The sequence below is a fragment of the Vanacampus margaritifer genome, chromosome 9 (assembly GCF_051991255.1).
Source record: "Vanacampus margaritifer isolate UIUO_Vmar chromosome 9, RoL_Vmar_1.0, whole genome shotgun sequence".
Lineage (NCBI taxonomy): Eukaryota > Metazoa > Chordata > Actinopteri > Syngnathiformes > Syngnathidae > Vanacampus > Vanacampus margaritifer.
Window position 1 is genome coordinate 18,834,569 of NC_135440.1, and position 27,598 is coordinate 18,862,166.

Genomic DNA, 27,598 nt, shown 5'->3' on the forward strand with positions numbered 1-27,598 from the left:
AAGTTGTACACTTATATAAATAACGTTGACCTATTAGTGTCATGTTTATTTTCAGTTTTGTTTACTCCCTGTCATGTTTTCCTTGTGTGTTCCCCTTGTCTTGTCATTTCCTGTTTTATTGTGAAAAGTCTACTCCTCTCGTTTCTGGTCACTTGCCCTTCCTCGTGTGGTGTCTGTGTCAACCCTGATTGTGTCCACCTGTGTCCCCATCACCCTCATGTGTCATCCAATCAGTGCCCTCAGCCAGGTGTGTCTTGTCATGTCATTAGTGTTGGTGTATTTAGTCGGTTGTCTCCCCCCTGTCTGTGTCGGTTCATTTTTGCTGTTGCCACTATCGTAAGTCTTTCGCCACGTCACGCTGACCTTGTGACCTTATCAGGATGCATGTCATATTGTTAGTCTCGCCTTAGTTGTTTTGTCATGTTTAGCTTCATCTTTTGTTAGTTCAGTTTATTTTGTTTTTTGAAGTTAGTTTTTTTTTTATTAGAAATTAAAACCTCTTTTTGGACTGCACCTCTGCCTCCTTGCTCTGCCTTCCCGCATCTGGGTCCTAAAGCCCCTACCTTACTGACAATTAGCACAGTAGTGGTTCCACTGCATTAACATTTGGCAGCAAAAAGGCATATAAGCACGCTTTTAATTAAAGGAAATCTTCATTAAGCAGCAGTACATCGCAATAATACTTGCCGATGGCAAGTTGCCACGGCAACCCCAGATGACCTTTTTTAGTCTGTCACTGTGATTTCAAAGTGTAACATCAGAGGACTTCAGCAGCATACGCAAAATTTAAAAAAAGAAAAATCAAGGCTAGCTAAGTTACGTAATGGTAAAATGGCACGATTACAGTGCTTTAGTAGTGGAGTCAATAATAATAATAAAAATTGTGTTAAGATTATTTCTGAAATAGTCATTTTATGCGACTTTGAAATCACAGCCATTGATTGTACATGGGATTCATTGTGCACTTTTTTAACATAGGTGTGGCAAGTACAAAGACATTCTTCTTTTATGTAAGTTTTACTTAGTTGCCAGTAAGTACACCACAAACACAATGAGGAAGAGAAACTCTCTTGTGTTAAACAGTTTCCACATGTACAAGTGGTTTCATCGTGTTTACTCCATTTGCTTCGGTTTCCTCCCACATTCCCAAAACATGCTTGGTAGGTTGTCTGGTGACTCGAAAGGTGTGAAGGTGAACGTTTTTTTTTTGGTTTGTTTTTTTCCAGCTGGCAACTAGTTCATCAAGGTACACCCTCTCACTCGTTTATTAACTGCTGGGATGGGCTACAGCACGCCCCCGTGAGGATAAGTGGTTCGGAACAAATGAAAGAAAGTGGATTCTCTGTCAAATTGGGCTGGAAGGTGAAACCAGTCTAGGTGTTGTCTGAAACATTTTATTTAAACCGCATTTTGATTGCGCGTGTGTGTGTGTGCAAATTTGAAAATAAGAAGGTGCACATCTCTTGGACTTGTCAGACATCTCTCATCTTGTCTGCTGAACATATTGTAAGTGCGGAAGGAAGTTGTTTGACGGGGTTTGCTGGATGCGTGTATATCTGTCATTGCAGGTGATGTTTAAATCTATTGTGCTGTATTTTTAAAAAGACAATGACTCCTGTTTTTTTCATAACAATTACAGGAATAGATTTTTTCCCAACCTGAGTAGAAGCTATGGGCCGCCTGGATAAAGTCATTATGACGATGTCAGACCTCTTCGAGGAATACAACACTGGCGGATGTAAAAAGCGTTTGGACAAGGATGAGATTGACGCCTTGCTTGCAAATGAAGTCACCATCGCTAACTTTGATGTGAGGGGCCGTACCGACGCTAACACATTCACAGCACAGGACTCGGTTGTTCGTGCGTACAATGTTCCCTGTGACTTAACGTTTTCTTGATTTGGGTTTGAACAGGGGAAAATCACGATGGAGAACATCAAGGAGACACTGAAGAAAGTGGATAGGAACAAAGATGAAGAGGTCAAACTCCTTGAATTCTGCAACGCGATGACCAAGCTGGCAATTTTGTACTACACTAAGACTACGCCAGGGGCAAGAGATTAAAAAATATATCAAATAATCAGGGATAGCAAAAAAAAAAAAGGCATCATATTTAATTGGTGACAAAGGAATTCTTTAATTTGGGTCCATTGCAAAGTTGTTTAACCTTATTTTTTTTATTCTGTATGCTTCTTTTCAAGACAGGAAGTAAATAAAAATAATAATAATAACAAACCTTTCAGCGTCCTGTCTCTTCATTACTGTAATTCTCAAGATTTATTTTCTGTCATGCCCCTTTTGGATGAAGAAAACGGTTCATAAACCCCTCAATAGCCAATGTGGTACATGCTACGTAGCTAAATGTTTACATTGAAGCCGGTGGAGGGATAGCAAAGAGCAATGGGCGGATTTATGCGCTGAATTACACGATTTATAAATGTATCAAGTTTATTTCTCACAGTTTTTCATAATATATGCCAGTGCTAATTACCTAACACTAGCCAAATCCAAATGCTAATAATTTAGTGCTATAGCATGTCTTTAGCTAAAGCTACAAGACTGTAAGTCCAAAGTTATTTGAAATAAACTCTATAAAATAAATATCGGATATACACGTTATTAACTTTACCTGTGAAGCTTCGCTTGAGCTGGAAGAAGCTCTGTCTACTCTATCGCACCGGTTTGTGGAGGAATCACGGCTTGATAACATTCCCTGTAGGCTGTGTTGAAGAAAAGGATATTTTTCTTCCGCGTGTTCGTTTTCTTTCGGGTAGTGAGAATGTTGGTTATCCGAATGCAGGCTGGAGATCGATGAACAGTCACTTCAAAGCTTTTATTTCTACAGAATATTCCGGGCACAAGTGAGTTCCAGACAGTGGCTGCAGCCTCTCACAAGTGCGAAGATTTCAGAGGACTCACAACATTCTTATACTATCTTGAAGGGCGGTACCACAACACCCCCAGGAAACAGCCCACCCGGAGTTCACCGGACATGAGATACTTTAAAGACATCATACTAACACATTGACTTCAACCACAGACAATGGCCCATTGTTGTGGAAATGGAGGAGGCCCTCCAGACATGCCGGCAGAAATCGCGACAAAAGAAATAAGGAAATTAAAACAGTTATGACTAAATCTGGGCAGAAGACCCTCTTCAGCTGTAACCTGCGTACATGACATCATTACTTGACTTGTCGTTTTGATTGGGAGCTGGCCTTACACCAGTTTATACTGCCAGCGTACAATACTGTTACCACCAACATCAACAGTTCAACACCATATCCAAATATGATAAAACTCAATCCATGCGCTTGATGGTGACAGGCTGACACAGTTGCAGTTCATACCAATCTATTTTTATGAAACCCGGCTTATTAAAATGTGCTGTTTTAGCTGGAAAAGTGCTAATGTCGTTATGACATTACTTTCAGCGGGTGATAGTGCCCAATAGGGCGGCCACCTGAGACTAATGAATGATTCTGTTTATTTCTTGGTCCACTAATGCAATGTTATTTAGAATACACTGTTTTTCTTGAAGAAAAAAAAAAGTTGACTATTTATGTCAAAGCAAAAATGTGCACTTCATTCAAAAAATTTCACAAATGTTATGGCTGCAGCATCTGCACTGTTAAGCCTCGTTTCCACCGCCGGTATCTACTCTACTCTACTTTGCAAAAGCCCCGTCTCCACCAATGAATCTTCCCGGCTCTACTCTACTCGCTTTTCCTGGCTTTTCCTCTTTTGCGGTTGTAAAAAAAAAAAAGTAGCCCAGTTCCAAAACGAGACCAATGATTGGTTCGTCGTCATCAATGTGCAGCTGCGTAAACCACCACCCCGGAAAAACAGCTGCCATTAACAATGAAGAGAGGACAACAATGGCTTCCAAACGGATTCATGCTTGGACTTTTGAGGAGGTGCAAACCTTTTCAACATTATTGAATGCAGTCTTCTGGTTGTTGCAATATTCATTCGATGTCTTCAGGTCTGAATTAAACAGGCACAAACCATTGCTTGCGCTCGCCATTGTTTTTGCCTGTGTGTGCAGCGCACGCTAGCTGCGGTCGCCTTAGCATGACATCACTGGCAAGGTGAGGAGAGGCTCCCGGGGTGGTGGAGGCGCACTGCTTTTTGGCGTAGAGCCAAGTAGAGTAGACATGGGTAGATACGGTCGGTGGAAACGAGGCTTAGTCACAATTAAACCAGTGAAACCTGTCAAGGTGGAGTCAAGATGAGTCACGTAAACACTATATGAGAGAGTTCACTTCATTCAGACGACTACCGTTGCTGGAGAACCAGATAAGATCTCACTAAACATTCCGTAAGTACTGATGGAACTTGTGATATGTACTGTATGACTTTTGTATCTGCATTATTTTATCATTATTACAATACAATGTCATTTGCATTTGTACCAATTTATTAAGTTTTTAGCCCATTCCGCAAACATGCTGAAGATCCCTAACATTGACCTATTTTCTCCTTCCCCCCACATCTTTTACCAGAAACAGAGTTTTTACCCTCCCAAAGCAGCTATGCCTCAAAAGATGCAAGATGTTATTGAAAAATTTGTGGATCTCTTTGAAGAGCACTCCAGTGATGAAAGCGACAGTTTGAGCAGGGAAGAGTTTACGGCGCTGGTGACTGAGGAAATCAATTCACCTGATTATAGCGTAAGTGACAAAACAGCAAACTTATTCTCACCACAGAATACGGTTGTATGGCTTCTTTTTTTTTCCTCAAGTGGCCCATTTTGTGTGTTTACAGGGAAAACTCGAGCTATCTGATATCGACGGGTTCTTTGACGAGCTGGATAAGAACAATGATGGCCAGCTCACCTTCAAGGAATACATCTGCGTTGTGGGCAAAATGATTCAATGTCACCGCAAAAAGGCTGGCAGGAAGGGTCGTAAGGGTGGTGGTGGCAAATGGGGTGGTGGCAAAGGTAGGAAAGGTGACAGAGGAGGAAGCAGTGATGATGATGATGATGACAAAGAACGAGGTGGCCGGGGCGGCAGAGGTGGCAGAGGCGGGAGGGGCAATAATTAGGGTTGAAATGCCAAACTAATGTTTCTCAGTTTTTTTGTCAATGCAATTAACTGAATAAACAATGAAGATTGATCATTCTGGTGATCCTGTCTGTTTATTATCAACATTAACTCTTTCACTGCCATTATAGACGTAAAAAATTCCAGCAAAAAAGATTTTTATTAGTTTAACATTTTTTTCCCACTTTTGTTAACAAGAGTTTGAAAACCTAGAACATTTTTTATTGTATTAAAACAGATATAAAAATTGGGATTAATTGCGAGTTAACTAGTGAAGTCATGCGATTAATTACGATTAAAAATTGTAATCGCCTGACGTCCTAATTTTTAATAATCTTTTCTTTAAAAAAAAAAGTTGATTAATTTTTCTTAGTTTTTTTTTTAAAAAAGAAAGGATTATTAAAAATAAGGGGCATCAGGCGATTAAAATTTGTAATCGTAATTAATCGCATGGCTTCACTAGTTAACTCACGATTTATCACAAATTTTACATCTGTTCTAAATATACAAAAAAAAATCTAGATTTTCATACTCTTGTTAACAAAAATGGAAAAAATGTTAAATAGAAATAGTACAAATGAATTTTGGACGTCTATAGCCGTCAATAGCAGCAAATGAGTTAATGACACCTGCCTCTCAGTGTTAAAGTTTGGTGTTTGGATCTTGGCCCTCATGTGTGGAGTTTGCATGTTCTCCGTAACTTGCGTCAGTTTCCTCTAGGTCATGTCATGATCATGTCTTCTCATGCCATGACATGTCAGGTAATTTTCAAGTCAGATAAGATCAGGTCATGTCAGGTCACATTCTGTTGTGGCTGTTGCCATGGTAGCAAAAAAGGCATTCAAGAAAGCTGTTAAAGGAGCAATAGCAGGAAACCTGTTTATTTATAGTACACGTGACGTCTTTCATCACTGAAGGACATCAGCTCTCAAAATTAATCTGTGCAAAAATCTGTTAAAACCTCTATTCATGAAATTCTGCTACAAAGCATGATGAAAAATGAAGACAAGTGAATATTCTGCTTTTATGGCTACATTTTGATACTGTTAAAGACGTATGTATCATGTTTATTAAGCTATATAGTAAGGTAAATAATGATCGCCGAACTCTGTAGCAGACCTGGCACACGAAGAAGAAGAAATGGCCAATGTGAAGAACGAAAGGCTTGAATTCCGCATACACAAGTATCATGTGATGTGAATAACATGAACATGTGCCTTTGTAAATAGAACGTAATTTTGCCGTGTGACTCAAAACAAGCAAATTAAATTAGAACATACTGTTACTGTCAAAAGTGTGTTGTTGGGTGTGTCACCAAAAGCTTGTTTTTAATAATTGAACTGCCGACATCAAATTGGTTGTGAGAACCTGTTGCAGACTAGAACAAACAAAGTGTGTCAGAGACAAAAAGAGACCAAAAATAGAAGTGGATTTCTCAGTAAGAACCGGTAAATAAAAATGTCATCAAAAGTTCCGTGTCAAAACATCCTCTTAGTCTTCCGAGATAATGCGTTGCTTTTGAATATGTTGTTATTTTGTAAAGCCATATCATGTGATGTTGATTTAAGATTCACGTCAGCTAGGGCGCTATGCTAGGGCCGCCCTAGCTAGGATGCTAGGGCGCTACGCTAGGATAACCATATGTTCTCTTTTGCCTGGACATGTCCACTTTTTTACATCCTGTCCAGGCGTCTGGTGGGGTTTTATAAATTCATACACAAGTGTGTGACCAGAGATCTCTGTAATAAATTAACCTTACAAGGACCCTCTTCACAAGAATCTCATCTTTGATTTATTTGAACACGCAAAAGATTACAAAGATAAAGGTAATCTTTCAATCTCAATAGCGTGTTTAGACTAGTGGGGGCACATAGAACTTATTATTGCCCTCCAAATTTTTTGAACTTGATTTCAACTTCAATTTTGCATTTCAGGGCACCACTGTTCTGTAGGTTAGGCTATATGACTTTTTAAATTCTACAAATAGGGCTTCTTGTCACCCAAATCTGCTCAGACAAAACACGCCACATTTCACATTGCTCAAAAGGGGTGGCAAGGTGTGTCGCCAACTGTTGCTTAAAAGGTCTGTACCGTCTTCTGTTGACACTTTTCCTCTCCAACGCCATTTAAACTCATCAGCTGATAACACAAAGTTCGGTAAGTGGAGATTTCTTTCCCCAAAAAAATTTGTGTTAGACATTAAGTACATACGATATTCTCTCCTTCCAGAACCAACATGAGCACTCAGAAAAAGTTGGAAGGAATGTGCACAAAGCCAAGGTTGCTAGAAGCAATGAGCATTCTACAGGAAACATTTATAGAGTATGCAGCGATGTCAGGGGAAACAAACACTATGACCCAAGCAGATTTTGCTTTGATGCTCCGCAAAGAGTGCTTAATGCAGGTGAGAGAGAGAGAGAGAGAGAAAAAGATGAAAGTCTTTATCATTCCCAAGTGTTTGACTATTTTACTGCTTTTGTGTAGCTCAACAGCAGTCAGTCACTGAATGACTTCTTCAACAGGCTGGACTCCAATGGCGACGGTGTTATGGACTTCAATGAGTTTTGTGTTCTTATGGCAACATTCCTTACATTGTTGTCACCTTCATGAAAACATATACTTTGTATGTTTATGCTTGCTTTAACAAACACTAAACTATTCTAAGTCCTTGAGTAATACACTTGTATTAGTCTTGACTATAAAATGTCATGAATGATAAATGACTTTTTTCCTCAGTTTGATCCATACAAATTGTATTTGATTAATTTGGTCTTGTGTGATTTTTTTTTTAATGCTGTATGCTACTGTATGTGCATCCTCTGGACTGTGTTTACATTACTACTGCTGCCACCTAGTGTTGAGATTTTGAATAAGAAAACGTGCCAGCATTGCTGATTTATCAATCAAAGTTAAAGTTATGTTGTTGGGTAATATTTGGATTTGATTAAAAATAAATAAATACGAACTCACAACAGTACGGAAGCGTATTGCGCTCACTTGAAAAAAAAAAGTCCTGTTTTTCTGACTAATTTTTTTGAATATTTTTTTCCCCTGTTTTTTTAAAAAAAAAAATTCTGTTTTTTTAAATAATTTTTTTCCCTCTGTTTTTCTGAATTTTTTTTTCTGTTTTTTAAAAAAAAAAATTTCCTCTGTTTTTCTGAATTTTTTTTTCTGTTTTTTAAAATATTTTTTTCCCTCTGTTTTTCTGAATTTTTTTTTTCTGTTTTTTTAAATAATTTTTTTCCTCTGTTTTTCTGAACATTTTTTTCTCCTGTTTTTCTGAATATTTTTTTTTTCAGCCTGTTTTTCTGAATATTTTTTGGGACATTTTTTTTCAGTAAAACTGAAAAAAATATTCAGAAAACAGAAAGAAAAAAAATACTCAAAAAAACAAAGCAACCCCAAAAAATTAGTCAGAAAAACAAGAAAGAAAAAAAAATACTCTAAAAAAAAGCAACCCAAAAAAATTTGTCAGAAAAACAGGAGGGGTTTTTTTTTCCCCCAAGTGAATGCAATACGCTTCCGTACAACAGCACTTCAACTTGAGTATCTTTTTTACTTGCTCAAGTAATTATTTTGATGGGTACATTTTACTCTTACTTGAGTACAATTGTTGGCAACTATCCATCTGTGAGAATAAGTCATGGCTTCCCGAGAGTAGGTCAGCTTTGTGTTCAATTTAACCGACCCAGATTTTACACAAAGTACGTCAATTGTAGTAAAATGAGACATCATCTTTATTTTTAGTACTCATACGTTATGTGACGTTTTTGTTTGGTGGTTTACCGTGAGATTTGTTTCAAAGATTTTTTTTTTTTTTTGTGCAATTGAAAATCGGTTGGGTTCAGCCACCACTAATACAGTTCACGTGAACGCGCCGAGGCGCGGTCTCGTTAACCATCGGCTTCTTTCGGAATTTTCCGCTCTCCCGGGCAGTTTAACGGGTTAGCTAACACAGCTGATTAGCCTGCCGCTATCCAGCTAATATCCGTCGCTTCATCTCCGTTTTCCCTACTGGGGCGGATGGCAAAAGTGCTGTAACAAATGGCGGATGTCCAGGGGCACGCGTTTTGTACACCGCTGCCTCAGCATTCGGCGTGTAACGGCACCCGAAGCGGCGACATTACTCCGGACGCCGGTGGCGGCGACGGCGACGGCTACGGCGTCTTCCAGAGCCCGAGTAGCACCGTGACGTCGGGCCCACGGCTTATCCGAATAGTCAAGTCAGACTCGGGTTATGGTTTCAACGTTCGGGGCCAAGTTAGTGAAGGAGGGCAACTTCGGAGCATCAACGGGGAACTGTACGCTCCGCTGCAGCACGTCAGTGCGGTCCTACCGGGAGGTGCTGCCGAGAGAGCCGGTATTTCGAAAGGGGACAGGATCCTTGAAGTGTAAGTGGAACACCCATGCTTCTATTGTTTGTTTACAAAATCAACGCGACAGACAGTGTAGTGTGTCAGTGTGAAAGCTGCACTGGGCTAGTGAATGGGATGTTTGTGCAAGGGGTCATTATACATTCCTGTCACACTAGTTCCATCTCGCACCCCAATTCTAATAATTGTACACCTTTTATTCGACCTATCACCATCAAGCCAGTTCACGCTCAGCATCACTAAATTGTGACTTGCATTTGACCGCATTACGCTGATTGGCGGTTGATGATGTTAGGCTCTGTTGCTATGGAGAGGACAGCGTACAGCATCTGCTTCAGTTTCATCTGTGGGTGTGTGCGTGCAAGGTATGCAAAGACAGGAACGGTTATCACTGATTGGTTTTTCTCTGGCAAAGTTGCCATCTCATTGGCTGGCAGCTGCATGCCGCTTTGGCAATGGATAGCCTGCAGTAACCTGGCAGTTTGGTGACCCCAATATTTCTGGGCGCTTGTGTATAGGTTTTGTCATTGCCCGTATGAGACTTTATTTTGATATTTCATTGCCTCAAAATTTAGGGAAATTATTTTCATGTCACTTGTCCAAATACTTTTGAGCCCCTGAAAATGTAGTTACTAGACTTCTTTCAAATAATGTTATGCGGCGTGTGAAGGCAAAATGATGACAAATAAGTTCATTGTCCAAGTACTTCTACAAGTAGACTGTTTTGCAAAGAGGATGAAATCATTAATGACCAACAACAAAAAAGAGATCTCATCACAGGTGAACCAAGGCAATTGAAAACATAAATCATTCACTGGAAACACAGGAAAACAACTGACTTGATGACACAGTGGAAAGCGCTGAAGTTGCAGGACCAAAAGTCACTGCATGAGGTGCTTATGGAGTCATAAAACTGCAGGATTGAAGTGCTGCCAAAGTGCTAAGTCGGTGCTTTGCACTGGTCACCACTTTTTTTTTTGTCACTACACCTGCTTATTGCCTCTCATTCTACCTCCTGGCTTCATTTGTTGGACTCATGTAGCATTATACCGTGTTGTGTGACATAATAATAACAGCTGACAACAGATCAGCTGTCAGTCACAAGTTAAAAGTCCTAAAAGCATTTCCTGTTGGTCTGTGTTCCAGCTGCCTCTGCTACCAGCATCTTGCATCACTGCTGTTCTCTATCAGCGCCATTAGCAAGATCGTAACACAAAACACCACCAGGTCCTTTTGGGAATTGTTTTAATTAGCTTGAAGCGCACTTTTGGCAGCTGCTTTAGCATGAACAGCAGCTGCTCCACATACTTAACTTACACTGTGCTGCTCTTGCTTCATGGTGGCACAGATTTTTTGCACAAAAACCCAACTTCCAATTTTGATGATTTTTTTTTTGTTGTGCTTATTAACTCCGTCCGTCCGTCCGTCTTCTTCCGCTTATCCGGGGTCGGGTCGCGGGGGCAGCAGCTTTAGCAGGGAAGCCCAGACTTCCCTCTCCCCAGCCACTTCAGCCAGCTCATCCGACGGGACCCCAAGGCGTTCCCAGGACAGCCGAGAGACATAGTCTCTCCAGCGTGTCCTGGGTCGTCCCCGGGGCCTCCTGCCGGTAGGACATGCCCGGAACACCTCCCCAGGGAGGCGTCCAGGAGGCATCCGAACCAGATGCCCGAGCCACCTCAACTGGTTCCTCTCAACGTGGAGGAGCAGCGACTCGACGCTGAGTCCCTCTCGGATGACCGAGCTTCTCACCCTATCTCTAAGGGAGAGCCCGGCTACCCTGCGGAGGAAACTCATTTCGGCCGCTTGTATCCGGGATCTTGTTCTTTCGGTCACGACCCACAGCTCGTGACCATAGGTGAGGGTAGGAACGTAGATCGACCGGTAAATCGAGAGCTTTGCCTTTCGGCTCAGCTCCTTCTTCACCACAACGGACCGATACAGCGTCCGCATCACTGCAGACGCTGCACCGATCCGCCTGTCGATCTCCCGCTCTAACCTACCCTCACTCGTGAACAAGACCCCAAGATACTTGAACTCCTCCACTTGGGGCAGGACCTCCTCCCCGACCCGGAGAGGGCACTCCACCCTTTTCCGACTGAGGACCATGGTCTCGGATTTGGAGGTGCTGATCCTCATCCCAACCGCTTATTAACTCATTCACTGCCATTGACGGCTATAAACGTCAAAAATTCATTTTAACTATTTCTATTAGTTTAACATTTTTTTCCCACTTTTGTTAACAAGAGTATGAAAACCTATCATTTTTTTATTGTACATTTAGAACAGATATGAAATTTGTGATTAATCGCGAGTTAACTAGTGAAGTCATGCGATTAATTGCAATAAAAAAATGTAATCGCCTCTTGCCCCTAATTTTTAATAATCTTTATTTTTTATTTTTATGGCATTGAATGAGTTAAAATATGACAATATTACAGTGTTCAACACACAACAGGTGCATATGAGGTGCAGGCATGATTATGGTCGCCACCCTCATGTTAGGTGCTATAATATGTTTGGCTTAGAGTGTGTTTGGTTAAAACGGTGACTGACGTGGGAATCGTCGAATAAGAGTGTAGAGTTGGCTCAGGTTAGCAGCTGGCTAACCGTTAGCTGACAACATGAACCGAGTAAGGTTAATTTGCTGTCTTTTTTTAAAGCTAATGGTTCACTTTGACACAGGAAGATTTCAGGTCAATTTAAAAAAAAAAAAATCTGAAGTGATCTTAACTTAATTTTTCCATATTTGATGGTATAAAATTGTGATTGTTGTGACCCTTGTCTGTGAATTACTTATCATTTTGCCTTCCTTGACACGTCTTCCTTTGAATAGAAACAGAGTGAATGTCGAAGGCGCGACGCACAAGCAGGTGGTGGACCTGATCCGGGCCGGAGAGATGGAGCTGGTGCTGACCGTGCTCTCAGTCCCGCCTCAGGAAGCCGACTGCCTGGATGTCGGGGATGACGGCTCGGCCCAATTCTGTTACGACTACTTGGACAAGCAGGCCGTCCCAATCTCGGTGCCCAGCTACAAACACACTGAGCTCAATCAGGATAAGTTTGTGGTGAGTACTTGAGAGGAAGATTTGAGTGCTGGAAAGTTTTGGTCGAACCTCTGAAGTCCAATGCTAATGAAACAGTATGTTGTTACATTAGCAAATGCGCTATATAGTTATCTTTATCTAACCTATCTCTATCTACCTTCTCTCCCTGCAGGTATATAATGTCTACATAGCGGGAAGGCAGCTGTGCTCTAAACGCTATCGAGAGTTTGTGATACTTCACCAAAACCTGAAGAGAGAGTTTGCCAACTTCACGTTCCCCAAACTTCCCGGGAAATGGCCTTTTTCTCTGTCGGAACAGCAGCTGGATGCGCGGCGCAGAGGCCTGGAAGAATATCTGGAGAGAGGTGTGGAGTGAGAAGGTTCTTTTGGCATATCTTTTAGTGCACCTTGCAGCATGCATCATAAATAAGTCCCAAATATTTATACATATTTATGAACTCCAATAATATTTACTGCACACTGAACTGGGAGGACTCGTATAACATCCATCTTTCCACTTCCACTTTTTTATACCGTTTATCTGCAGTGTGCTCTGTGAGGGTCATTGGTGAGAGTGACATCATGCAAGAGTTCCTGTCCGAGTCAGATGAAGTAAGAAATTATTGCTATTTGTGCATTATATGCAAATATGTGCATGTTTTTTTTTTGCAATGCAGCATATTACCTCACTACATATTTCCCTCTCATGATCTAGAACTACAACGGCGTGTGGGATGTGGAGTTGAGAATAGCCGTTCCCGATATGACCACGCTCACTGTGCGGGTTCGCAAAAATTCCACCACTGATGAGGTGTATCAGGTACAAAAAAAAAAAAAACGTCATGTCTCTTTACTATTAGTCATGTTACATTTCTCATATTGCTTGACCTCTTTCTTTGTTTTTCAGGCTTTGGTCATGAAACTAGGGATGGACAGCTTAACGGCCAGCTACTTTGCACTGTTTGAGGTCATCGAGCAAACCTTCTGTGAGTATATATTATAATTAACTCATCTGCACCCAAAAACGTATAAATGTGTTCTATTTTAAATATTACCATTGTCCCAAAAAACATATTTGTAGCAATGGTAGTTGTTACAAAAATGGCCAGCAGATGGCAGCAGAGTATAAGAGATCAACCAGGGCCATGTTGCAAAAAGCCTTTTTTTCCCTAGTGTTTAAAACCGATTTGTAAATAATGATTAAACTTAGCTACATTCTAATGCTAATTGCTGCAAAACGGAAACAGATTTAAATATGTTTTTTTTTTTCCTGATGAAAGAAGAGACTCTAATCTTTCTTTTGGTAGGTGTTTTTATAGCAATAGAACACAATATTCTGTGGGCCTTGCAAAATCAGTCAAAATCCAGTAAATCAGCCGGGAGCAAAGGGGATTGCTTCAGTGAAAATGGCTGGGAGTGAACAAGTTAAGAACCAAACTTTTATGACTCATATTTGCCTTTAATTAGAAGTCAGTGTGACCAAATGAATGGGTAAAAGGAAAAAAGAAATTATAGTAAAGAAATAAAGTGAGATAAACAGTGTAAACAGATTGGAAATAAAACTACTCACATTGGCTATAAATAATAAAAAAAACATACATATATATAATAATTGTCAGTGAATAAATTTTTGTTTCATAAAAAAATATATTTTTTATTTTTTACCTTATGAATGAGGCATATTTGTCCTCTATATTTTGCATTTGTCGTCTTTCTCCAGCTGCTCTCCTTTCTTTTGTTCAGTACGTAAACTCGCCCCCAACGAGTTCCCCCACAAGCTGTACGTGCAAAACTACACCTCAGCCATCCCTGGAACCTGCCTCATCATGCGGAAATGGCTCTTCACTACCGAAGAGGAGACCTTGCTCAATGACAACCAACTTGCTGTCTGCTACTTCTTCCACCAGGTGCTTGTTGTGTTCTGTAATGGCGGCACCTTTATTTCTTCCCCTCTTTAAATTGATTTCTCTTTTTACAGGCCTTGGAGGATGTAAAGAAAGGTTTCATCAAAGTAGAGCAGAAATCCTACCAGCTGCAGAAGGTTGCCGAGCAGAAAAATATGTCCATGGTCAGTCTCTCATAAACAGACACATACCAGTGACAGTTTTACAGTAGCTTTTTAATCCAGGTTTGTCAGAACCTATAATAATTATATGTCATGACAATAAACATTGGTAGGGTTGTCTTTCTGGTTTATTCCTCACAAGAAAGAAGAGAAATGCGACAGCTGCTGTCGAAGCTTTTCCAGTAATTGATAACACTAACACAACATTCACACAGTAAGAAGATGGAATATTCCATCGCAAGAGAAAAGAGGGGCAGCACCCGAAATGTTCGTGATAGATTAAGCATTGTGAAAATGATGAAACTTTATTCATCAGTTTTTTATTGGACATTTGTGGGCCCCTGGAAAATTCTGGCATTTGCCTATTTTTGCCTAATGGTAAGTCCGCCAATGTCAGTTACTTGGAATGTGGTGTACAGTGCATAAAAAATAACAGTGGGTCATGAGCCAGATGCTGCTTCATCAAGTCAAAAGACAAATAACATTATTATTTGATCACTAACTGGCCTTTCTGTTGTATTTACAATCCATTGTATCAATACATAAAACAAAATCATACAAACATTCTGTCATTTTTGAAGTATCAGAAAAGTCTTGCATGCGTTCCAAGTCATCTTTAACCTGTGCTGTCCTCTCCCTTTTCCCATCACAGTATCTGAGTTTGTTGAGGGTCTGCGAGGGCTACAATGAAATCTTGTTCCCTCACTGCTCGTGCGACTCCAGACGTAAAGGCCACGTCGTCGCGGCCATCAGCATTCAGCACTTCAAGCTGCACGCCTGCACAGAGGAGGGGACACTCGAGGCAAGGGCAACTGCTTCTTAGCGTGCGCCACTTAACTATATACGCACGATCATCAGGCACACCTGCACAATCTAATGAGATCCAATACATGGGCTGCTTACGGGAAAATACTGACCTCTGCTCTAATAGATGCCGTCGCCGCTCTTAACTGGCGTGTGCGTTGTTCCCTTGAAGAAATAAACACTTTGCCCCTCAGCAAAAAAAAAATCCAAGTGGCACCATTATGGGGCAGTAATTCCCTTTACTTTGATTTCTGGTTCTAACCTTGAGCTGAGCTAATGCTAACAACAAAAAGCTATTTTACTCAATGAGAAAAACAAAATCATATTCAATATGCTAGTTGGAGAGGTATTTAACAAGAAAAAGGTGTAGCTGATATTTTGACCCGGTTGCTAAATTTCTACATCCTGGACTGTTTGCTAGCCAATCATAGCGCACATAGAGACAAATACAAATTCACACACATTCACCTCTTAGAATCTTCCATGAACCTAGCAGGCATATTTTTGGGAATGTGGGAGGAAGCAAAGAGAGAAAATGCAGACTCCATGTCGGACAAACTCTTCTAGATTATTTTGATTAAAGGTGAGGTTTTTAGTTTTCACTCAGATATAAACACTTCTTAAACACTGGATGTATACACATGTAATCTTTCTCAATCAACACCTCTGAGCTTCTGTTAATGTGTGGTGGTGATTTTTGTCATCATCCACCGCCACCACAGCCTGTATTTTGCCATTTTGTTGTGTTTTTGCCATGAGAGAGACGTTTGTGGGCGGGAAAGTCTATGTTTACCCCTCCAGCCAATCACAGAGCGGGGGGGGGGGGGGTGGGGGTGTCGCTTATCTGTGGGGGAAATTAATATATCTATTTTTTATTTGATTCACATAAACTTGGTATTCCCCCTATACACTCACATAATATTTAGCGTCCACGTCACAGTGGTATTGATTCAACTAAAAGCAGTTTATTTTGTGGGTGATGTTGCCGTGGTGTACTGTCTTGCGTCATACGAGAGATGCAGCCCATATTTTGAACCATTTTCTAAATAATGCAACAAAAATGTTCGAAACAGCTCTAAATATGATGAAGTGCAGTCCACCTCTTCAAAAGCTAGCCCCAGTATACAGACCATATATGCCTTCAACAGGATTTTGATGCAAATCTGAAGCAGGTGTACCTAATGTAGTGGCCAGTGGGTCTGTTCATGTTCAGCCCTTCGCCCAAGGTTTAACCTGTGGCTCTTACCGTCCATTGTGTCCGCTAACAACCACTCTTCAGAACCAGGTGATTGCCTTTGAGTGGCGGGAGATGCAGCGGTGGGACACTGACGAAGAGGGCATCGCTTTTTGCTTCGAGTACGTTCGAGGGGAGAAGAAACCACGTTGGGTCAAGATATTCACACCATATGTGAGGAGACAAAGCTTTGTTTTGCTCTTTTAATCACAGGAAAGGGATTCATTTTGCATTCTACCATAACTTCTTATTTGTCATTCCAGTTTAACTACATGCACGAATGCTTCGAGAGAGTTTTCTGCGAGCTCAAGTGGACAAAGGAGGTAAGGACCGTCCATTTTTGGCTGCTTTCCACTGAACAGTACTTGATTTCAGAGGGAAGTGGTCAGCCACAAAGGTAACCGTGTGCACATTAATTTCCGTCCGTTAGCCGTTAAACTGGTTTAGTCAGCTCATCGTTTTATTTACTGCATCACTCATGGATCCAAGACCTTTTGAGGAAGATTTTGGGAACATGATGTAGCCACAGTCGTTTGCTTTTTTTTAATTAGTTTGGGGGGGCAGCATGAGCGCAGACTTTAACATGGCTGGCTGGCTGGCGACTTGCATCAATGGCGAATAAATTTGTGATTTTTATTGGATTTTATTACAGGTTTTCCACGGGTCATTAGAAAGCAATCAAAGGCATTAAATGGATTTTGCTAAAGAAATTAAGGCCTTGAATGGCATTAACAAGCATTATATATGATGTTCAGAGGCATTAAAAATTTGAATACAATATATCTGTGGGGACTAGTGAATAGGGTGTGTTAGACATTATTAACATTTTTAATTCTTTATTTTATATATTAACCATGTTGAAATGTTTTATAGAATTTAGAGTAGGTGAAATAGTGTTGAACTCAGTATAATTTGCCCTTAACCTTGTTTTCGTCTAAAATTCCTTCTCAGTGTTCTGTGCGAAAACACATTCTGTTCGTGAGAACAGATTTTGCCACACACATACGCTGAGAGCACCATCGCTCACGGCCACTCTAAATCTGGTTCAATTTGTTTGTGAGATATTGTTTTGGGACGAGAGGTGCCCTGAAAGTATATTTTGTCTAGAGATGAATACAGCTGCAGTCTGTGTATGAAAATAATATTATGTAACATATTGTGTGAGAACCAATCTGTTCTACTCATTCTTAGTAGGAGGAGAGAGGCGTTTTACTTTACTATAAGAAGCCCTCTTCCCCGAGGGAGGGGGCACATGCGCACTCTGAAAAGTCCACCTCATACGTGATGTTCAGTGTTGTTGCCGTGACCGGAGAATTCTCTGTTTAATAAATCATCCTTGCAAGGTGTTTTTTCTTACAAGAAATCTGTCTTCAAAAATTTGGAACATGCAAAAGAGGACAAATAATTAGCCTCTTTCAGGTGGAGTCCACAAGTTGCTTCATGTTCCAAGTACCAATTGCTCTGAAATTGAAAATAAAAATATACTATTTCTGTCACCAATGTGCAACATGAAACACTAATGCCAACTAGTGGGGAAAAAGGTATGTGTTTTTAACTTAAAAAACTTTATGTAATACTTTCTATAAAATAATTTTATCAATGAAATAAGTTACAACCGCATTTGTATTTGGTAACCATATTCGTCCAATTTTATGTTAACAAAAGTATGAAAAACTTGAAACAATATTTTATTGTGCATTTAGAGCAGATATAATTGCGATTAATCATGGAAACGGATTAATTAATGCAAATCACCGACATCCCTAATGTATAATGAGTACAGTATATGCATATATGGATATATTAACGTTAAGTTGCATTAAAAACGGCCTTAAAAGCATTCAATTCGATTTGCTGATACCTGCAGAAATCCTGTATGAAGAAGTGGCGGGGGGGGGGGGGGGGAATTAGTATTATGAAACCTATGCGCTGTTTTCAATGTCCACAGTTGGAGGAGGAGGCTACGGACAAAGACAACAAGAACTGCTCCCACGACGGTATGTGTGGCAAGGTAAAGCTTTGCCTGCCTCAATCCCAATAAGCAAAAAGCCTGACATGATCATTCCTGTTTTTTTTTTCCTCAGGTCTATTTCAGACCCCGTCCTGTTTGCCGCCGCAGAATATTTTCCAGCTGCTGAGGTACCGAAGGGATGGAGGCCCCCAGCGAGACAGATCGTCGTCACCTCTTGACTACACGCCGGAATCGTCCACTCGCCCCAGCCCGGCCCTCTTCTGAACTGCAGCGATGCTCGGCTGTTTAGGACACGGTCAGCATTTACGCTTCCGTCCAACAGACACACACGAACCAGTAAACATCTGCAAAACATGTAGAGAACTTTTGAATCCAGCACATAATCATGCATTGAGAGCATCAAGAGCAACTTGACTGCAATCCGGACAACGTGAGGTAAGTTAGCCTTAAGAGGCGGAGATGAAAAGACAACGTCTTTTGCAACTTTTAAAAGGGAAACTGGAAAATATGGAGCAGGAAACCGTCATCCTCAGACAGTTTTGGCCTGTTGTAATGGGTTCTAAAAGCTCACGCGAACTGATCAGTGGCTCCTTGACTTGCTAGTCCAATATGATCTGTGACCATGCTCTTATCTCAGAACACTCACAAGTCAAGTCATCTTTTCCCATGGAAAGGGGCAGTGTAATACAGACAGACACACGCATGAAGAATTTCACAACTCAGTAAGTCGCAATAATAGTAATATTAGTTGTTTTTTGTGGAAGATAAAGAATATATGCCTGAGCATTGGTATATTGTCTGCCTTCATGTATTGGTTCTCGGAGGCCAACGCCCGTGGAATTCTCTTTGTTTTATTTTTAGTTTGACCGTAAACATCAACTGGGAGTGGCATTAAACAGCTGAATGCCTTTTTTGAAGAATTGTTCACTGTGTGTTTGAAGCAAATTGAGTTGAATTTGCTGCCGCCACCCAGCACTTTATATTTCGTATTTGTTCAAAAAGCAAAAACCAAGTCAGCTCACTTTTAAGTCAAGGAACCACTGTATACACAAGACGTCGCGTTATGTATTACAGGATGCCACGTACTGAGGTTATAGAAAGTGAGCAGCAAAAAAACGAAGCAATCTTTGAGGAGGGAAAAGTTGCAACAAATAAACCCAGTAAGCTGGTTACAAATAAGTGAAATTCGACCTAGACGATTGTTGGAGCACTTTTAGCTTACCGGTAAAAGGGAGCATTCAGTCATACAGTATTTGGGTTGCAGCAAGTTCTCCAAATGTGTCAGATTGCGATGCCCACTTCAGCTTTTGGATTTAAGTCCGAACCTGTTTTGGATTGAAGTATATTTATATATTTTTCCAGTATTTCAACAGGGTGTTTTCACATTCTCCCTCCCAAGGATTGATGCGGTTTGCACTGTAGTTTACTTTCAAATTGTGACTGACTGGTTTCTAAGCCGCTGTGTGTTCCGCATTGAGCTATCATTCAACCCTTCATATATTTATAGTATTATATAAACAAGCCTAAAGACTTAAGTCCTTTTGGAGAATTAGCCTGAGAAAAAGTGACAGTTGTTTACTCTGAGCTGTGTGCATGACCCAGACTGACCAGCAGGGGTCCTTCTCCCCCTGCTGGCTCCCCCACTGGCAGTAATTAATAGGCCTTAATTCAAACATACGACAATTTATTGCTGCAGATGCTTCCTCGCTCAGCGGGTAAATCCCTCACGCGCTCCCAATTCAGCCGGTATTTGACAAATATTTACAACGGCACTAAAGAAATTCATACATGCACTTTCGATAAGGGCTGGACACACAGTAGCTGCAGTCTAATGTGATGAACTGTCTAATTTGATATCCTGTTATTGTTTCCAGAGTAATCTAATACAAACGGCACCGAAATGAGGTATGGCAAATGAGGAATGTAATAAGAGATTGTAATTATAGCTTATGCCATTATTCATGCAAAATATGCAACATTAACATCCATGAAATATGAAAATGTGTGAATATTTATTATTATTTGCATTTCAAATCATTTAGGAGGAAAAGGTAGTTATTGTGGTAATCAAAACAGAAGCCAACTTGTGAGTGATGATGTCATCAGACAGAGCTCATGAGATCCAACATGAGAGCTGTATAAAAATTCTGCCTTATTGATGATAGTAATGCTTGGCGCCTTTATAGTATTAATTATGTCAAGTTTTAATGTAACGATATGTTTATATTGTATTTTGACGAAGCCATCAGTTCAACATTTCTCCTCATCCACACTTGGATTGAGGCTCACATTTAGAATGTGAAGATTTTCATTAAAGCATTGCCTGGAGAGTTAATTAACATTTTATAATGCCACCTGTGTGAGCCTGGAACAAATTAATTCACTGTGTATTATTCCCCTTGGGGGGGGAAAAGTGCTTTTAAAATGAGAGTGACTCGGAAGTCTGCCTTTGTCACACAACAGTTTGTGCTGAACGTTTGCATTTTCACCGACTGTATGTAGATGCTTTTAAAACAAATGAAGTGAAAATAAATGCCTTGTGTAATTGACGCACCACAGTAATGAGTGTTATTAGCAACCCTGACAAATTTGAATGATTCAGAAAATATGCATAGCTCTTCTCTCCGTGACGTGCATGCACTCATGGCCGACAACGAGGCGCTCTAAAGCAGCCATGCCAGCCCGAAGCCCGGGTCCACACGCTGGCTGTCAAGTTGATCTTTTTGAAAAATGATCCCCACCCCCACTCCTTGCTCTTCAGCCTTTCAATATATTGCTCACGTTCACGTCCCGACAACGAGGCACTCTAAAGCGACCATGCCAGTCGACTATCCAAAGGGAAGATGTATTTTGTGGGTGCAAGCATAACTAGCTTGCTAACCGCTGATGCAAACAAAGGCCTTCCGGTTGGGGAAGGACAAGTGACGCCGAACTCCAAAGTGCTTGCCGTCGTTTGAGTCACAGACAAAAAAAAAATGAAGAAAACTGAAATAGTGGAAAACTAAAATCGACACAATTCAATACTACATGGTTCTCAGTCTTAGCACGTTTTCATCAATTATCTTTGTATGATGTATTTTGAAACCAATCTCTGAATTACTTTACAGGGTTTTTAATCACTCCCAGCCATTTTGACTGACGCAACCCCCTTCGCTCCCAGCTGTTTTACTGGATTTTTTAAAAGGTCCACAGAATATTCTGTTCTATATATATTGGAACGATTAGAGTCTCTTCTTTCATCAGGAAAAAAGGTATATTTGTATCTGTTTCCGTTTTGCAGCAATTTGCATTAGAATATAGCAAAGTTTCATAATTTTTTCACAAACATGTTGAAAACACTGGGAAAAAGAGCTTGTTGTGGCCCAGGCCGATCTCTTATATTCTGCTGCCACCTGCTGGACGTTTTTTGTGATAACTACCATTGCTTTATGCGACCTCTTCATGTCAGAAGCTGTATCAAAGCCTTCTGTAAAAAAAACAAAAAAACATAAACATAACAAAAACGTATAATTACGTTTTTGGGAGTGAAGGACAAGTATTAAAAAAACATTCATACATTTTGGAGTTTGAATGAGTTAATGGATGCCCTCGTTAACAAACTCAATTTCTAGAGTCTTTTCTGGAAGTTTTATGCTCTTTCCCAGATTGTCTCCTGTCACTATCCGATCTAAAAATGTATCTGCTTTTCTAGTTAGCGGAATGTGTGTTGTTGTTTTTTTGCCTGTTGAGCCTCTCACACTTTAAAAGCTGCCGCTCTCAAGCCGTGTGGGTGATCGCAACGTTAATGCATCTTGCAAGATGTTATGTTACTTTCCTTTAAAAGTCTTCAAGTGATTAATGAGCTTCAACAGAGTCGTGCGAAGGAGACCTAATTGAATGTGATGAGCTTCGAAATTGATCGGTTGGAGTTTGCCGGAGCGTTTTTTTTGCGGGATTCTGTTTGTTGACCGGACCGTGTCTGATGTTCCCCGTTGCGCGTGCGCGTCTCTGTTTCTCCGTCTCCTGCTTGAGACTAATTTTGTCGCCTTGATTATTTATTTAAGGATCAATTTCTGCATTTGTGATAATAGCCCCACATGATAACTGACAACCTGCAGATTGTTGGCTTATTGTAATCAATGGTAAAATATTATTTTAAATAAACCATTTTATTGACGCAATGGACTGTTTACACTTTCTTTTGGGAATGAGACTGATCCTGTTAGGAGGATTTTCCACCAGGCCTCCCACTCGCTTCTCTTATCCTGCTCCCTTTCTCATCGCCTTCCTCGTCTCCCAACTTCCCTTAATGAGATGTGGGAGACAAATACCCAAAAGCGGAGAAAATGGCCGCTCCTTATCGACCCGCACCAACTCCCCGTCGCTATGTAATTAATAGCTATTGGCTGCTGGTGGTGCACAATATGATCTCAGGATGTGTGTTTAGAAACATGTCGGGAAAAGAGAGATGATCAATCTCAAAGGTGACAAAAACTCTTTAAGATGTCACCTCTGGATAAATATTATAATGCGCTACTGTGTAGTTATACTGTATATATATGTGTGTGTGTGTGTGTTTATTTGGTCTTTATGTTATACTACAAGTAGGTCTAGGCACTGTTGAATCACTAGTTTGATGTTGAAATAACGACTAAAACATTGCCTCCATCCACCCAATGATGCAGCTGCAGCTCCTCATCATTTTTTTTAAATTAACTCTTTCACTGGCATAGATTAAAAAAAAAAAAGATTATTACAAATTAGGGGCGACAAGCAATTAAAATTTGTAATTGTAATTAATTGCAGGACTTCACTAGTTAGCTCACGATTAATCAAAAATTTTATATCTGTTCTAAATGTACTATAAAAAACGTCTAGGATTTCATACTCTTAAGTGGAAAAAAATGGTAAACTAATCGAAATAATTTAATCATTTGTTTTTATTTGCTTCATGCAGGTAGTCAAAATGTCTGCGTGATAAAATGACTCACCTGGTCCGTGCTGATATATCCCTTTTTTATTGATGGACCTCCAAACATGCATCCAGTCATAATCATAGTATTCTGATACACTACACAGAAACAGACTGCAACTTAAGGTATATTCATATTTAAAGTTAATATTTAATTGTTGTTCTCATGGATTTAAATGACATTTATAATTCAATTAATCGCACCTCTTTGTTTGCACTCTCATTGGGGCAGGTGTATAAACATTAGGGGTGTGCCCAAAAATCATTTAAAAAATTTAGTACGATTCAGAATCGATTTTAATGTCCCCAAATCGATTTTATTTAAATTATTTTATACTGTCTTGCCTTTGTCTGTGTGTGCCTTTATTTGGACATGTTGTACCCGGTTTGGCCACTGAGGGGCAGTGTGGTTCCACGCGGTCTAATACACTGTTGAGTTGTAGCCACATTAGAGAGTAGAAGGAAAAAGTCACGGTCAAGTTATTCCAATAAAAGTTTTTTTTTTTTCAGTGTGGAGCCGCTCTTTTAAGTGATGAATGTGCCGCGAGTAGCGCGCTAATTAGCATTAGCGAGTCAGACTGAAGTAGATCATTACAATTCCTTGCACATCTATAGATTGAAGCAAAAATCATTGTCAATCAAATCATTATGAATTAAAAACCGTTCTCAATGGAAAATCGAATCGCAGACCCAAAAATCTGAACCGAATCGTGAGACATTCAAAAATTCCCAACCCTAATAAACATGCATAAACATAGACTAGCTCCCAAATTGGAAAATATCTATTGCCCTAAGAGAAAACAAAAAACAAACACTTGATTGAGGGTACTTCTATTAAACCATTTAATGAACAAATGAACAAATGTAAAATGATAACACACGTGATAATGCCCGTAGTCCTTCAATTCCCCCTGCTGTGTGCAACAGCAGCAGAGGAGCACGGGTTTTCATGACTGGCCGTGTAGACCATCTGCACGATGGCACTCACGACGCTGTCCCGCGCAGTGACCGAGGTGTCATCCGAGTCCATCAGGGGAAAGTTTGCAAAACACTCCACGAACTTTTGAAACAAACTTTGGGTGATTTTCAAAGCAACTACAGAGCAGAGGCGCACAAGCTCGTCCTGTGCGATGTATTCAGGACTCAGGCGGGGGATCGAAATCAGGGCGGCGATCAGCATCCTGCCGATCTCCTCGCTCGCGCCCATAGATCTTTCTACCAAAGTTGCCGTGACGGATCTCTCATTGGCAGGCGGCTCCAGCTCCTGCAGAAGGACGCGCAGAGCCGACTCTACCATCGTCCGCACCAGGGACCAGAGAGCGCGGTTTAACAGTGGGTGGAAAAACAGTTTTTGTGTCACGGTCATCTCGGTGCTGTCCGGCAACGTCAGCAGATCATTAAGCAGATGGCAGAGGAAGGTGTCCGTGTCCCGTTCGGCTTGGGGCCACAGTGCTGACAGGTACCTGTGGAGGCCTTGCAGTGTCACCTTTTGAAAAGACAAAAATGGGAAATAAGCGACTGAATTGTTGCACGTGGTTCATTTAGTGCAGGAAATATTTTGCTTACCTTCCTCCCGAGCAATCGCGAAAGGCGTTGCTCTTCGTGTACTTCCATGTTGACTTCTCTCTGCATCTTGTTCAGGCGTAAGACCCTTGCCATTGTCCAGGCCTGGACACATGTCAAGTAGATTTATGGATATGTTGTTGATTTGACTATCACAGATAAGTTTGTTTATTTAACTCATACTGTATTATATAGATTCATCACACATTAAAATTGGGGAGGAATTTGCTTCTGAATTTTATTTTATTTTTTTTAATTTCATTTCATTTCATTTCAATTTTTATTTCATTTCAATTTTTATTTTATTTTATTTTATTTTATTTTATTTTAATCTTTATTTTTATTTATTTTATTTTTATTTATTTTATTTTTATTCTATTTTATTTTATTTTTATTTTTTACAATTTATTAACTCATTTACTGCCATTGACCGCTACGGATATCAAAAAATCATTTTAACTATTTCTATTAGTTTAACATTTTTTTCCACTTTTGTGAACAAGAGTATGAAAACCTAGAAAAAAATATATTGTACATTTAGAACAGATTTAGAATTTGTGACTAATCGTGAGTCAACTATTGAAGTCATGCGATTAATTACAATAAAATACATTTAATCGCCGGACGCCCCTAATTTTTAATAATCTTTTCTTTAAAAAAAAGATTATTAAAAAAAAAAGTCTAGGATTTCATACTCATGTTAACAAAAGTGGGGAAAAAATGTTAAACTAATAGAAATAGTTCAAATGATTTTTTAACGTTAATAGGCGTCAATGGCAGTAAATGAGTTAAAATTGGGGATGAATTGAATTTGCCTTCTGAATTTTATTTTATTTTTTTTACAATTTATTAATAGTTTCCAGTGTAAATATTCAAATTTCTTGAGCTTGTGACTTCCTGCTTGCACTTAGTTTTTTTTTACATTAGACATTCAATATTGCAACTATTATTCTGTACTCACCACGTAAAGGATATAAAACATTCTGTCATCCACGTTCGTGCGCATATCTTGGTACCTATCAAATATACACAAACAGTTATTTCCACATGCAGCCAATTAAAAAACAACATCATTTCTTGACCACTTTGTACTTACTCTCGCTGGAAGCTCCTTCTTTTCAGCAACCACACCTTCATGTCTTTTGGCGAGAGACATGGTGGAACTCGATTTTCCTTGGCCAAAAGTACATATTGCCTCATGAACGCCTTCTGTATTGTATACAAAAAACACAAAATATGCTGTTGAGAAGCTACACCAGGACACAATATTATGTATCATTTTAAAATCCTTTACCTCTGCATTGTACATGCGTTGCTCATGCTCAGACAAAAAGGTCATCTCGACGAGTTCTTCAAGCAGGTTGTAAGCGTCAGCGTTGAAGTAAGATCTTAAAAATATATATATATATTATTATATATTATAATATATATTAAAAAAATAGATTTTAGAATTGAGAACATATACTGTACTGTGTATCATGAGAATGCAATATAGCAAACATTGTTTAAAAAAATTATAGGCTCTTATGAGATATAAATACATCATTAAGTTAGCTATTTTTTGACGTTCTTATATTATATTTTCCCCACCCAAAATCATTAAATGTCCATGTTTCTTAAAAGTTTACAAACCTGATCGAGGCTAGAGTCGGTGCTAGAATCCCCATAGTTGAAGTCATGAGAGCTCCGTGCGTTTCTGCTGGTCTTTGAATTGTTTGAGTTTGTAAGCAGTGTGAAGTTCTTTTTTTGTCCACTCTCTCTATTTGTACCTGCGAAGTCTCTTTCATCACTTTGATCTTCATTTTGCTCTTTCATCGTCAATCACTGTCCACGTGACGTCACTGAGACGCTACTTGTCCATTCGACAATACAACTGAAGATGTTTTAAGTTTTCAAGTTAGATCAAACATAATTCCAACGATTTCTTGAACGGGTTATCCTGAATCATTTTCCGTTGCTATAGAAAAGGAAAAAGTATTGTATTTTGCCATATCGTTAGCTTAACATGACGCTAGCGTTGCATCAAAAGTGAAATACTGTAACTCATTTAGATCAAAACTTATTGGAACAGAATTCACATTAAACTTGTCTGACAGTATTACAATTTTAAACCCTGTGTGCCTAGTTGTAAAAGAATACACGTTACGTGCGTGGTTCCATCTTTTCCTTTCTTGTAAGTTACCGTTAGCGCTAAACGCTGAGTTCCGTGCATGCCCTTTCAAAATTATAGCTTACATGCTTAAAACAGGAAGTCAAATTTCCTCCTCGCTGGAGTGAATGTCGAAGGGCATAACAATTCTGACATACCACCCTGGGAACTTTAAATGTCTACAATGTCCTCTTTTTTTGTAACACAAAATGTCACCACAATGATCTATGAAGATGGCAATAGCCAATGTTTAGATTTCATTCAGGTACCAATAAATTATCTACGTTTATTTAACTTTTGTCCGCACCAACCATAACGATTTTTTTTTAAAGCAAGTTTGACTTCAAACCATCGTGTCATCAACCCACTATTGTATATAGTTGCATTAAGTTAAA

The 27,598-nt window shown here is 39.8% G+C and overlaps 2 protein-coding genes and 3 long non-coding RNA genes across 13 annotated transcripts; 4 read left to right on the forward strand and 1 right to left on the reverse strand.

The window, feature by feature from the left end:
• The first annotated feature begins 310 nt into the window (after positions 1 to 310).
• On the forward strand, positions 311 to 2,235 carry LOC144058061 (uncharacterized). 6 transcript variants are annotated; one of them, XR_013295370.1, is made up of 3 exons: positions 311 to 336; positions 1,640 to 1,809; positions 1,915 to 2,235. It is a non-coding gene; the product is annotated as an uncharacterized LOC144058061 (long non-coding RNA). The 6 variants fall into 6 exon arrangements; XR_013295372.1 differs by lacking the exon at positions 311 to 336 and adding an exon at positions 1,142 to 1,160; XR_013295373.1 differs by lacking the exon at positions 311 to 336 and adding an exon at positions 1,229 to 1,246.
• Positions 2,236 to 3,959: 1,724 nt separating this feature from the next.
• Positions 3,960 to 5,124, forward strand: LOC144058063 (uncharacterized). The gene is made up of 3 exons (XR_013295375.1): positions 3,960 to 4,321; positions 4,506 to 4,673; positions 4,768 to 5,124. It is a non-coding gene; the product is annotated as an uncharacterized LOC144058063 (long non-coding RNA).
• A 1,954-nt stretch (positions 5,125 to 7,078) lies between these two features.
• Positions 7,079 to 8,025, forward strand: LOC144058200 (uncharacterized). The gene is made up of 3 exons (XR_013295399.1): positions 7,079 to 7,205; positions 7,278 to 7,452; positions 7,533 to 8,025. It is a non-coding gene; the product is annotated as an uncharacterized LOC144058200 (long non-coding RNA).
• An 896-nt stretch (positions 8,026 to 8,921) lies between these two features.
• On the forward strand, positions 8,922 to 21,089 carry snx27b (sorting nexin 27b). 3 transcript variants are annotated; one of them, XM_077576420.1, is made up of 13 exons: positions 8,922 to 9,439; positions 12,255 to 12,486; positions 12,638 to 12,830; positions 13,013 to 13,077; positions 13,181 to 13,285; positions 13,373 to 13,451; positions 14,209 to 14,372; positions 14,444 to 14,533; positions 15,183 to 15,332; positions 16,614 to 16,742; positions 16,832 to 16,891; positions 18,517 to 18,579; positions 18,653 to 21,089. In XM_077576420.1, exons 1-13 carry the CDS (start codon positions 9,093 to 9,095, stop codon positions 18,704 to 18,706), a joined length of 1,731 nt encoding a protein of 576 aa, XP_077432546.1. In that variant the 5' UTR covers positions 8,922 to 9,092; the 3' UTR covers positions 18,707 to 21,089. The 3 variants fall into 3 exon arrangements, with proteins under 3 accessions (XP_077432546.1, XP_077432547.1, XP_077432545.1); XM_077576421.1 differs by having other exon boundaries at positions 18,517 to 18,565; positions 18,688 to 21,089; XM_077576419.1 differs by having other exon boundaries at positions 8,923 to 9,439; positions 18,517 to 18,565.
• A 3,221-nt stretch (positions 21,090 to 24,310) lies between these two features.
• On the reverse strand, positions 24,311 to 27,295 carry LOC144058030 (uncharacterized). Of its 2 annotated transcripts, XM_077576222.1 has the most exons (7): positions 26,824 to 27,295; positions 26,687 to 26,758; positions 26,349 to 26,442; positions 26,151 to 26,263; positions 26,016 to 26,070; positions 25,058 to 25,159; positions 24,311 to 24,977 (listed from the first exon to the last, which is right to left on the reverse strand). In XM_077576222.1, the coding sequence occupies exons 2-7, from the start codon at positions 26,731 to 26,733 to the stop codon at positions 24,393 to 24,395; spliced, it is 996 nt and encodes a 331-aa protein (XP_077432348.1). In that variant the 5' UTR covers positions 26,734 to 26,758; positions 26,824 to 27,295; the 3' UTR covers positions 24,311 to 24,392. The 2 variants fall into 2 exon arrangements, with proteins under 2 accessions (XP_077432348.1, XP_077432347.1); XM_077576221.1 differs by having other exon boundaries at positions 26,687 to 27,294.
• Positions 27,296 to 27,598: the final 303 nt, after the last annotated feature.